At 28.5% G+C, this 12,859-nt stretch overlaps 1 protein-coding gene across 1 annotated transcript; it reads left to right on the top strand.

Moving 5' to 3' along the window:
* The first annotated feature begins 1,976 nt into the window (after window positions 1–1,976).
* On the top strand, window positions 1,977–4,571 carry LOC110648931 (cytochrome b561 and DOMON domain-containing protein At3g25290). Its single transcript, XM_021803307.2, has 3 exons — window positions 1,977–2,780; window positions 3,142–3,396; window positions 3,940–4,571. The coding sequence occupies exons 1-3, from the start codon at window positions 2,145–2,147 to the stop codon at window positions 4,243–4,245; spliced, it is 1,197 nt and encodes a 398-aa protein (XP_021658999.2). The 5' UTR covers window positions 1,977–2,144; the 3' UTR covers window positions 4,246–4,571.
* The last annotated feature ends 8,288 nt before the right edge of the window (window positions 4,572–12,859 follow it).

Raw genomic sequence — 12,859 nt, forward strand, 5'->3', positions numbered from 1 at the left:
AAAAATTTGTATTGAGAGGGAGATGTAATAATTAGAAAGGAAAAATTTTAAACAGTATTTGGCCTAATTTATAAAAATTAGTTTATATGTATATAATATTTATAAGTTAATTTAAATTTATAAGTGTTTTAAACAGTTACCTGTTTGGTTAAAATGCTTATAGATGATTGATAAGAGTTAATATATTTGATAAAAGATAGTTTATAATCACATTTAATATTAAATAAAAATAATACAATAAAATTAATTTTTAAGCACCAAAATAAAAAGTTATATATCGTAACTTATTTTTTTTAGCTTATATTATTATAAACAAATGTGCTAGTTTATTTTTAAATATTATAAATTGGTTTGCTTATAAGTTAAGAGAAATAATTTCTTAATTTTTAATTAAAATTTAAAATTTTAATTTCTAATTGTAAATATGTTGAATGTGAGCATGTCTTTAATAGATTCACATTTGACTCCCTAAAAAAATTTTAATAAAAATTAAAATATTAATATTTATTTATTAATACAATTAATAAAAAATTAAAGCATTCATATTTTAAAAATTAAAAAAAAAAAAATCCAACTAAAGTAAAAAATTAATTACTTATATTTTTAAATTTTATTTTAAGTACAAATAAATAAATTTTGAAAAAAATAAAATTATGAACAATATACATTACACTTAGTATTATATCTATCATTTAATCTCTAAATTTAAATATAAAATACTTTAATTTAAAGGGTTAATTGTAAAAAAAATTTAAATTTATTAATTTTTATAATTAAACTCTAAAGTGTATATAATTATTAATTAAATTTTTATATTTGATTGAATCTCAAATTGACTTTATCGTTAATATATTTAATAAAAATTTCACATTAATTATTATATCATCATTAAAAAAATCAAATAAAGAATAAGATCGATAATATTAAAATTAATCATACTTTAAACTATTCATCCATCGCTCATTTGAATGCCTTACCGTTACAATGTAATGTAAATGACAAATGTTATCGTGCTTTATCAGTAATATCAAGTTATTTTCTATTTCTCTTTATTTTTCTCAATTTATTATTTTTTTCTTTTACATATCCCGAAAGTATAAATTAATAATTGAGTTAATTGGTAATATTAAAATTATTTGCCACGAGTCTCACCTTGCGAAATCCAGATCCTTGACCACTCAGAAAGCAGAAGAGGAAACGTCCAGCTCATTCCTTCGATAAATTGCCCTTTCATCCACGTGGGCATTTGGGCCTCACACATTCTACATGGATATCTAATCTCTGTCCATTACTCATTCCGCGCATGCCGCTACTAAATTAATAATGATTAATTATTAGGTATATTGAAAATATTAAATTATAAAATTTTTTATTTTAAAAAAAATAATTTTTTTTATAATAAAATATAAAAATAAATTTTATATAATTATAAAAAATAATATATATATATATATATTAATATATTTAATAATTTCTCAATAGTAATAATTACATTTCTTACATTTCGCCCCTTATTGTGAATCTTCTCCGCGTTGACAAAAGGCGCCAGAGTAAACAAAACTACGCCACGTTGTATCGTCAAAACGTGTCATTATTTGATGGGGTATTAAATAAATTAATTCTCACAGTGACAGTGAATTTTTCAATTTCTGCTTGTTCCGCCATTTTCAGGCTCTTTACACTCTGTTTGAAAAATTTTTTAAGAAAAAAGAAAAATAAAAAGTAAAAAATAAAAATATATTTTTTTATTATTTTTGTACTCTTAATTAAGTAGAAAAAAATAAAAAAAATATGATAAATTTATAATTTTATTTTATATATTTTTTTAAAAAAATAAAAAATAATAATTTTATAATTTTAATATATAAATATATTCTTTTTTATATTTTTATTATTTTTTTTAATTTAAAAAAAATAACTAAAAAAAATAAAATTTATTCTCTTTCAGCCTTTATTTTTCCTCTCCTATCCAAACAGGGGAAGAATCATTTCAAAGTTATTTTCTCCCATTTATTTTCCTTCCTCCCCCTTTTCCACCCATCCAAACATAGCGTTAAAGTACCTTTCTATAAATTCCTCCAAATATTTAGCATCCATTTTCTTCTGCTCTCTTTTCATCTGTCAGTAACTGAAAGCTGTCAAAAATGGCTTCCCTTATCTTCTCTGTTTTGATTTTAGGGTTTTGCCTATTGGTTTCTCTTTTCTCACCCGCGCTCTCGCAGACCTGCTCCTTTCAGAAATTCACCGGCAATGATTTGTATGCTCACTGTGTAGACCTCCCTACCCTCACCTCCTATCTCCATTTCTCTTACGATTCCGCTAATTCTACTCTTTCTATCGCCTTCCTTGCTTCCCCTGCCAAATCTGATGGATGGGTTTCCTGGGCTATAAACCCCACGGGCACCGGAATGCCAGGGGCTCAGGCGCTTGTTGGCTACAAGGATTCGAAAGGTTCCATGACTGTTAAGACGTACAACATCAGCTCTTACACGCTTGCTTCGGTGGTGCAGTCAAAATTGGCTTTTGACGTGTGGGACGAACGGGCAGAGGAGGATAACGGCGTCATGGTGATCTTTGCGAAAATTAAGGTTCCGGCAGACTTGGCGGCGAAGGGGATGCTAAATCAGGTGTGGCAGGTGGGTTCAAGTGTTGATTCCGAAGGAATACTGACGCCGCATGACATGAATGCTCCAAATTTGAACGCCAAGGGAACCTTGGATTTGAAGGGAGGACAGACTGTGGTTACCGGAGGAGTGGACTCCAAAACTAAGAAGAGAAATGTAAGTTTGCTATTATTTTTCTCTGTTTCCCCCATTTTTTTTCACTGGAATGGATTGGATGTTTCGGAACATAATTCTCTCTTTCTCTCTCTTTTTCCCTTCCTCCATTTTGTTTATTATTATTTTCTTTTATGATTTTTATTGCTAGAAATTTTCCTTAAAAATCAAGTGTTATGTTTAATCATTTTAGGAAGCAAGAGTACACCAAGTTTTATGCTTGTTTCTTGAGTCAATTGAACATGGGTAATTTCCCAGTTGTTGAAAGCATTTGGATTGTATGTAAGTGAAACTATAGACTAGATATTGAGGTATTTGTTGTGGGATTTTGGTAAATTGTTATTATTTGATTATTTTCTGCCAGATTCATGGGGTGCTGAATGCTGTGAGCTGGGGAGTTCTGTTTCCAATTGGAGTTATAATAGCACGTTACCTGAGACCTTTCCAGTCTGCAGATCCAGCGTGGTTTTATCTCCATGTTTCTTGCCAGGTTTCTGCATATGCTATTGGGGTTGCAGGGTGGGCTACTGGTTTGAAACTTGGAAGTGAATCAAAGGGCATTCAGTGGACTGCTCATCGAAATATTGGGATTACCCTTTTCTCTTTAGCAACGCTACAGGTAAATTCTTTTTCAATCATACTTCTCTTGATCAATGTGGCATAGAGAAAGTGGAAAGAAGGAGCAGTTTCTTGGGAATGGTTCTAAATCATAATGTAGCTTTTTTTTCATATTAAATTCCGTGATGTTTGTGGGTTTTCTTAAAAAAAATGTCTTAAATTTTTTCTCCACTTATTGTTAATGCTGATGAGGGTCTTACCTGCAGTGTAATGAATCTAGTCCTGGTTGAATTGAAAAGAAACATCTATGGAAAACATTGAAGATATGATACTCTAATTGAATGAAAATCAGATACATAGATATTTCTGTTTAAAGTTGAAGCATTGGAATAAACATTTGGCTCTTGATGCTTATGTATCTACAATCACATAAATTGTTCGTATGATAACCTGTTCTTTCCTTTCCTTCTCCGGTAGGAAACTTGTTATTTGTCTTTTGCTATGTCTGTCCTTCTTCGCTGGCAATGGTACTCATGAGTGAGATCTGGCAACTTGATTTTGAACTGATTTATTCTGATGGATACTAGTTGGTTGGTTCTCTCAGATTTTTGCATTGTTCTTGAGACCGAAAAAGGACCACAAATACCGATTCTACTGGAATATCTATCATCATGGTGTTGGCTATGCCATTCTCATCCTTGGCATTCTGAATGTGTTCAAAGGTCTAGACATCTTGCACCCTGAACAGAAATGGAAATCGACTTACGTAGTTGTGATTGCAGTCTTGGGTGGAATTGCTTTGTTGCTGGAAATAATTACTTGGATAGCAGTCTTGAGGAGGTCTAACAAATCCACCAAGCCCTATGATGGATACAATGGACAAGGCGGGCAACAGCCATTCAGTGCATGATCAACCAATTGATATTGGTCTTCCTAGTAGAGATATGATTTTGTAATATCCTTTTAACAAATTAAGATTCTAGTTGGCCTATATTTTCTAGAACACTTTCTTTTCTTCTCCTAGTTTACTTGATATCTTGTAAAATGGTTTGGTTTCACCTGGTACAGATTTGTGTTTCAGTTCAAACTTTTTTTTTTTACTACGCCTATAGTTAGCGTACAACATTTCATTTTTTTTTTACTACGCCTATAGTTAGCGTACAACATTTCATGCCATGTATCATTATGTTTACTGAACAGATTTCAGAGGTGGAAATTATTCATGATTTTTCTTCTTCTTGATTTGTCAAGATTCCATGCTCTTCCTTCTTTTCTTCCAATCTTGGCACTAATTAATTCTGGCAAGTTTTTTTCCAGATTGGAAAATTAATTTTATGTGGGCAAACTTGGCCTCCAATACATCAATTGCCGTTGACTTCAGTGGAAACCGTGTATTTAATGTACGGTTAAGTGTCTTTATTACCAGTGGAAGCTATATAATCACATGACAAAGACTTCCATCATGAGACATTGCTTGGTGTTGTTGACATCAATAATAATAAAATCCTGCTTTTGTGGTCTGGTGCGTTATCTTACAATATATTTTATAATTTCTCAAAGGAAAAGGCTCTGTACTTGAAGCAAAAATTGTCAAAGTTGCTAGGAGTAGTGGTAGAGGGGCTCAAGTATTTTAATCTGATTAAACAAATTAAAGCCTTTCATGGAATCCTGTGGCAGCTATATGTCACTAGTTAAAGATCTTTGCTTAACCATAATTCACCAAAATCTTATTTTAGTTGAGAGTTCATATTGACTTTTCATTAAATGTCCATATAACAGGCAGGCATGCACATGCTTCTAGACCCCATTGTCTTATCTTTCTTCATTATTTCATCATTTCATAAATCTTATAGCTTCTGTTTCTTTATCTAATGCCTAGTTTGCTTTGTTTATAGATTCCAATTTTCCAATAGCCTCAACCCCTTCTCTAAGGCATTGGTTGCCTTGTCTTCTCATTAACAAAAGCATAAATCATAAGAGGAGAAATTTGGTTTCCAAAATAATGCCTTTTTCTCATACCTAATGACACTGACCTGTTTAGTTTTAGTATGTGTTTGGCATAATTTTTTTTATAAAAAAAAATATATTATTTTAAGTGTCATTGAAAAAAATAATTTTAAAAAAATAATTTTATTATTTTAATATTTTTATTATTAAAACTTATTAAATTTAATATTAAATTATTTTTAATAAATTTTAACTAAAATATTTAAAAAAAATACTTTTCTCTACAATAATTCTAATAATATGTCAAACAGACTCTTAATTATCAATAATTCCTTTTTTAATGTTATAATTGACTATGTTAATTGCTTCCCATTCGAGGATCTACCATTTTACAGCAGCCTATTGCTTTAATTTCTAAAAAAACCAGAATCATTAGAATATGAAATACAATTTTATAAATTTCCTTGCTTATAACATGGACATTATTTTAATTCTATTTTTTCATAATTATTATATATTATGTGTTAACATTATTTTCATGCTATGAAATTAAAGTCAATAATTAATTGACATTAAGATAAAATACTTTTAATGAGGAAATTTTAGGATTTTAATTCCTAAAATTCTTATGAGAATGCAAATTTGAAGGGGGTGAAAAGTTGGTAGGATTTTGTTTGGACTGGAGTGGGCAGGGGCAAAAGAGTGTCTGAAACGCAACGTAAAGCTTTGCAAGTGAACGCAACATAAAGCTTTCCAAGTGCCTCAATGCTTTATCTCTAAATGAGATGGCAGATTATGACCTCCGACCACGCGTAGCTAAGGTAGGTGCTATTTTTGTGACTTAAATTTTAAATTTTAGACATATTTTTTTATAAATTTAAATTATAATTTAATAAAAAAATAAGATCTGTAACAATAACAAAGAACACGGAATGATAGGGATAGACTCGAAACCCACCACTGATTTCCTTTGGGGTGTGGGGTAATGCCCCCATGGTATATATATTGTAATATTTTACCCTTTATGGTAGAGTTGTGAAATATTCAAAAAATACACTGAAATTAGAGTTTGAGAGTTTTGAATAATTATATATTGTTCTTTTTATCATCGTAAAGTTTTTTTTCTTATCTTATCTGTGGACGTAGACCTTACGGTTGAACCACGTTAAATTCTGTTTTATTATTTTTCTCTTTTTTATATTTTATAATTATGTAATTTATGTATATCTTAAATTTACATATTTGTTATAATACTATGCTCCCAGACTTTCTCCTCCCTTTATCTATAAATTTTTTTTCAGTTTACATATTAAAAATTATAATAAAATATATTCTCCTAATTATATTTAAAGAAGTTTAATATCTTAAAAATTATTAAAAATAAAGAAAAATTAATTAATTTTTTATTATAAAAATTACTTTTCACTAAAAAAATTCAAGGCTTAAATTTAAAATTAATTAATTTATAATATATATAATTTGAAAAAATAGAGTTGACCCATTTACATTTCGCTAATGATGATTCATCAGGTAATACTTGCCCTAATTTATGAAAACTCCTTTGATTTCCTTTCAGCAGTAATTGATTTAAATATTGTCTAAATTTTTCTCATATAAATAATATCTTAATTGTTTTAGTATTAACAAACCATTAATAAAAATAGAATTATTTAAATATTTAATATTAAAATTATATGATATATTATTTAATAAAAATAAAAACATGTCCCCCAAGCGTAATGTCGTTGTCAGATGTAACTATAACAATGGGCCATGTCTAGCCTGACTAAATAATTACAATAATAATTGAAAGTAATTAGTTCAAAATGTTTTCTTTTTAGGAAAAAAGAAAGATACATTGACGTGACATCATAAATGCGTCACTCATTTCTTGCTCTTATCACTAATTAATGTTGACTGGTGGCGTTAGCTAGAAATAGGATACACAAAATATTGTCTTAAATTTAATTAAAATTTATTTTTAATTATTTAAATTTATCTTTAAATTTATTTAATTTTATATATTTTAATTAATAATTTATATTTTAAAAATTAATCTCAATAAAATATTTAAATTTTATTTATTTAAAATATAACATGTATAAATATTATTATAAAAATATATATTTTATATTTAATTAATTATTTATATAAATAATTTCAAGTAATAAGAATTAAACATACAAAACCTAAACTCGATTCTAATCCATCACGAGTATTAATACAGAATCACTCTAAAATACTCGAATTTTAATTCAATATAAATATTATAAATATCCATCCTATTAGGGATTTCAAATCTCACTTTAATAAGAATTATATTTCAATACTAAATCTTACTATAAATAGAAGTCTACTCGATATATGTTACTCGATGCTTATATAAAAATATCCTCTACACTTAATTTTATATTTTACTAAGTATTGGAGAGATTACCCAAGTCAATTCACTTGATGTACTTTGTCTTGCTGGTTCAAATTTGTAAAAAAAAATCTAAAATCAGCATTACTTTTTAAATTCAAACTCATTTTAATATAATTATGTATTACTAAAATATATTTTATTACGATTTAATTAAATGAATTACCCATATATCCGATCCCGTTATCATCCTAACTGGGATGTGGGTGAATCCTACATAATCTAAACAGCTTCTACTTGTGGTCCTAGGTCCCAAGTCCATACCCTTGAATTATTAAAAAATAATTTTAAGAAAATATTTTGTTATTTAAATAAATTATGAATAAAATATTTTAAATTTAATTTTTTGATTATGAATAAAATAATTTAAATTTAATTTTAAACATAAAGATGAGAATAGTATTAAATATTGTGATAAAATGAGTGCTAAAATTTAATTTATTTATAAAATAGTTATGATCATGTAAAAATTTAAGAATTTAAATTTCCCGTATTTGGCTGGAGCACACTAGTTAAGTCAACGGAGAGAAGAAATCAAGCTCCAATCTCACGTTCAAAATCTTTTTTTTTTTCAATTATTATTTATTTATTTATTTATTATGCTTCGAACATTATCCTGAAAAATCAGTCGCATGCTATTTCGTAAGCATTGGATTTGGAGGATTGGTAGGACTGACTGATGGTAACATTTTATTTAACTTCTTTCTTAAGAAAATGAAAGATTTTTTATTAAATAAAGATAGAATATAAATTTAATATTTTATATTATAAAGTTGCATAAAAACATTTAAAATAAATTAATTATAAAAAATTAATAATTATTATATTAATTTAAATGGTCTAATTATATTATTAAAATATTTAAATTGACTATTTAATAAAAAATATGTTGTTTTAATTGACGATCTGTCTTGTATTATTGCATTTTCTTCACAAATAAGAAAGTAGAGGAAATGATAATAAATCCTTTCAAGTGAAGAAATAATAAATCGTCATCAATAAAGGATTTACAAATCTCACAAAAGAGAAGATAATAAATACTCACAAATAAAGAGGTAATAAATTCTTATAAAAGAGGAAATAAAAATTTAAAATTTATCAATAATAACATATCTAAATATAAATATAGATATATTTTTAAAAAATATAAAATTAAAAATTATTAAAATATAATATAAAATATATATAAAAAAGCAATAAAAGAAAAAAGATAAGGGTAACCACTGGTGAAAGTAATTACTAATAACTATGCGTTGCCATTTCTAGGTTTTGGAGGGTTGTCAATCGATGTTGGGGTTACTAGGAGAGGCCACTAGACTTTAAATTTTTGCCGACAAGAGAGAAATAAGAGAGTAAACTCCCTAAATTTTTAATTTAACATCTAACAGTTAATGAATATATTTTCATATGAATTTAAATTTGTTATAGGCACACTTTAATTTTATTAAAATAATTAGATTTTACTATTAATTGACTTTAATTATTTAATTATAATGAAAGAATGCACATCTCTAACTAAGTTTATAAATTGGACTATCTTAGAAATTGACGCCCAACAGCTCAAGCATTAATTGGACTCATTTGTGAATTTTGAGAAGAATCTATTAAACTGTGTGATTTTTAAGCGCTGTTTTTTAGACAGTATTATGAGCAATCGTACATTTATTGTTTTTGTCCATATGAGTTATGATTTGACAATGTATGAAGGGCCTCAGCTGCTGAACGTGAAAATTTTCATGGATGTAAAAAAAAAAATGTGGAATCATGCACGTAATAAAATTATATTTATATTAAAAATATATATAATATTTGTGTTGAAATATTATCTACATTACATATAATTAATATTACTTTTTCTGTCTTTATTCTTGGGAAATTTTAAATTAAACAAAAGCTTCTGCACTTAATTGGCCAGAAACACGTGATATGATCTCTTGATAACTAAAATTGAAGTTTAATCAGCCTAACCCATAAAATATTTTTTAAGAAGCAACACATTTTCCAAATTTCTTTTTACCAACTTCCAGAAGATGTTGAGATTAATTAATAAAATAATGAGAAAAAATTTGTTTACAAAGATAATGCAAATCTAGAATAATTTATTAAAATAATATTGTGCTCAACAAAACACTAATCCCAATAGAGCTTTTTTAGCAAATTAAAAAATTTAGGTTGGTAAAAAAATTGCCATATTTCATTAACAGTTTTCTTTGTTAGATATAAAATAATCATTGGAGAGAAAATACTTATCAAAACACCATTGAAAGTGGTATTTTCAGTAGCACTTTCCTCTTTATAAAAGACCCGAACATGCTCCAATTTTGTTGAATTTCTTCTCTTCTCTTCCTTCGATTAGTTCTCCTCCAATATTTTTTTTATTTATATTATATCTTTTGGGTTGGTATCAACTTTTATGATTTCGATGACTAAGTGCATTGGCACGACATGATTGACTTTGGAGATAAATCATGCCCATAATCTGACTACTTTCACAACTTATGACTTTTGAAGTACTTGGTGGATAAGGTATTCTGCGACGCCCCTTATCCATTTACTGTATAGTCAAGTAAGAAGTATCATATTTAGTGTTTGAGTACTCTATTTTATCTTATCATGTCTATTATAAACTTTTAATATCATTTAAAAGCATGTAATCTATATGTATAATTTTTTTTTTATAATTTATTTCTGTGGAGACCCGGACAGAGCCTCCTCTATTTTATTAGCATCTGACGAGTTTCACTAATCACCTGTTAACATGTTCATACTCATTTCACACAATTTCCATATCATATTCTCTTTTATCATATCATTCACAATTATTTATGAGATCTTAAAAAGTATTATCTATTACATTCATATAGAAATTCATAGATAATAAATTACAAGTTTTCATTACAATCTCAAAGTTTAATTACAATCCGAAATGAAATACATCATGTTTTTATGTACAATAAACAAAAGAACAAAATCTAAACATACATGGGCCCTAACAACAAAATACAAAAGACTGAGGTGACTCGGATGTGTGGCGAATCTAGTCGAGCTTTGTCGTGGCACTCTTGGCTAACTCTTGCATTTGCTCAGACTAGTCTCTAATACCAACGTGATGGAAAACCAATGCGCTAAGCATAATGCTTAGTGGTGCATAATTTATAATAACAATAACTAAGCAATTGAAATAATAATTTTATACATGGCAATTCGAAATTTCTAGGTATTTTACATTTTTATTCACTTTGGAAACAATTGAATTTATCGGGATCTTTTAGGTTTATTTATTGCATATTCAGTCTTAATTAATCATTATTAATACCCAAGAAACCTATAACTAATTATAAAAACTGGATACAGGGGAGTATACTAGTTAGACAGCCATATGTCTATACAGTACACGTCCGTCATGTCAAGCATAAAGCCTGCGGGCAAGCATTTAAGCCATATATAATATTAGGCACATTGGCTAATGGGCAGGCGTAAAGCCTGTAGAAGAATTATGTCAAACATATTTTATCTATTAATGATTATTCCTATGGGCAGTACTGCTATCTGTAGTCCCTAATTGGTATACCAATTGATCTAAATTAAATAAAAAAGTCTAGGTATACTATGGGCAATTATACATTATTTCTTATTTACTTGAAATGTTCATATCACTTTATAGTGGGAAAATAAGTCCCACATACCCCCTTCATGTGATTTAGTGTTTAATAGCTTGTTAGGGTTAAATTCCTACCATAAGATAATTTATATCATGAACCTTTCTTTAGGTTCAGTTTTCGTGTCTTACTTTTGCCTATCCATTTGATCAGTTTGTAGCCATTGTTTGGCCACACTTCCTTCATGGAAGTGGTTCCTCTATGTCTTATCTTTATTTTTCCTTTTGAATCATGTCAATTTGATTTTTAGAACTCAAGTTATGGTCGGATAACCATGGAACATATTGTAGTCACTTTTAAGCATAGTGATCTTCATAGAAATTATTGTCCTATGTCTTATGATCATTGAGAAATTTAAATCACAATTTTTCAAGTTTTGTGAAATTATTTATGGCCAATTTACTGACCTGGACTCATATACCCCGTGCCAATAGGTGTTCAGTTCAGGTCAGTGACTGCAGGTCACTTTTTGAGGTTCTTAAATTCATAATTTGAGAAAGGTTCCTGAAACAAAGTTGTAGCCCTGTCTCTCAGGTTTCTGGAAAGGTATGGCTCATCTCAATTGGATTTTTCTAGTGGGAGATATGACTAAAAGATTGTTCTGGGGTCAAATGAAGTTTGGTCAGATTCCAGGTTTTGATGCAGTGACTTGTTCTAACTATTTGACCTAGTTCTCTTGATTTTTGAGTTTTGGTCAAAATACCAATTTTGTAGGTCTGTGTCTTGTGGACATTTTGCCACTGGTTTCATTACATTTGAGTTCTTGTAGACCAAGTTATGACCATTTTGCCAAAACTGATCGGGTGATTTTATGTCCAGCAGTTTCTGGACAACCTAATTCTGGACAGTTTTGTGACCCAATTTGGGCCAGCAATTTGGTTTGATTTTTGGCATTTCTGGATTTAGTGGTCTTCATAAAAATGGTAGCTCTATATCTAAGCTTTTCAATGGTATCAAATTTAGGTCATTTGGACCAGTATAGAGGGAGTTATGACCAAATGAATATGTATTATTTATTTGGTCATGTTATGGGTTTTGTGCAGGGTCATTCGGATTTGAATAGCAAATTGGTCAGGATTTTGATGAAATTTGGGCATGGTGTCTTCATGAAAAATGGGCTATTTTAAGTCTAGTTTCACCTTCAATTGGCCTCATACCAATTGGAGTCACAAAATTTCAGTTATGGTTCATCAAACACACTGGACTCATTGAGTCCCAAACCTGCAAAAAATAAGCACTCCAAAATTTCAATTTCCTCCCACTTTCTCACTTCAATTGGCATGCATAGCACTTCTATAAGCAACAATCTCAACTCAATTAGGTCAATCTCAAGTATTTACATAAAGTACCCAAATCATGTAAATAAACCCTAATTCCAATAACCTAATTTACACAAACTCAACTCATTTACACTTCTAATCATATCAACTATTCAAACATCCTCATGGAACCATTTTTCATCATTTAAAAGCATCAAACCTTAAGAGATTCATGGC

Source organism: Hevea brasiliensis, chromosome 7 (genome assembly GCF_030052815.1).
Source record: "Hevea brasiliensis isolate MT/VB/25A 57/8 chromosome 7, ASM3005281v1, whole genome shotgun sequence".
Classification (NCBI taxonomy): domain Eukaryota; kingdom Viridiplantae; phylum Streptophyta; class Magnoliopsida; order Malpighiales; family Euphorbiaceae; genus Hevea; species Hevea brasiliensis.

Coding starts and splice junctions, on each gene's coding strand:
- LOC110648931 (XM_021803307.2), top strand. CDS start 2,145: ATGGCTTCCCTTATCTTCTCTGTTTTGATTTTAGGGTTTTGCCTATTG. Junction 2,781..3,141: donor CCAAAACTAAGAAGAGAAAT/GTAAGTTTGCTA, acceptor ATTTTCTGCCAG/ATTCATGGGGTGCTGAATGC. Junction 3,397..3,939: donor TCTCTTTAGCAACGCTACAG/GTAAATTCTTTT, acceptor TGGTTCTCTCAG/ATTTTTGCATTGTTCTTGAG.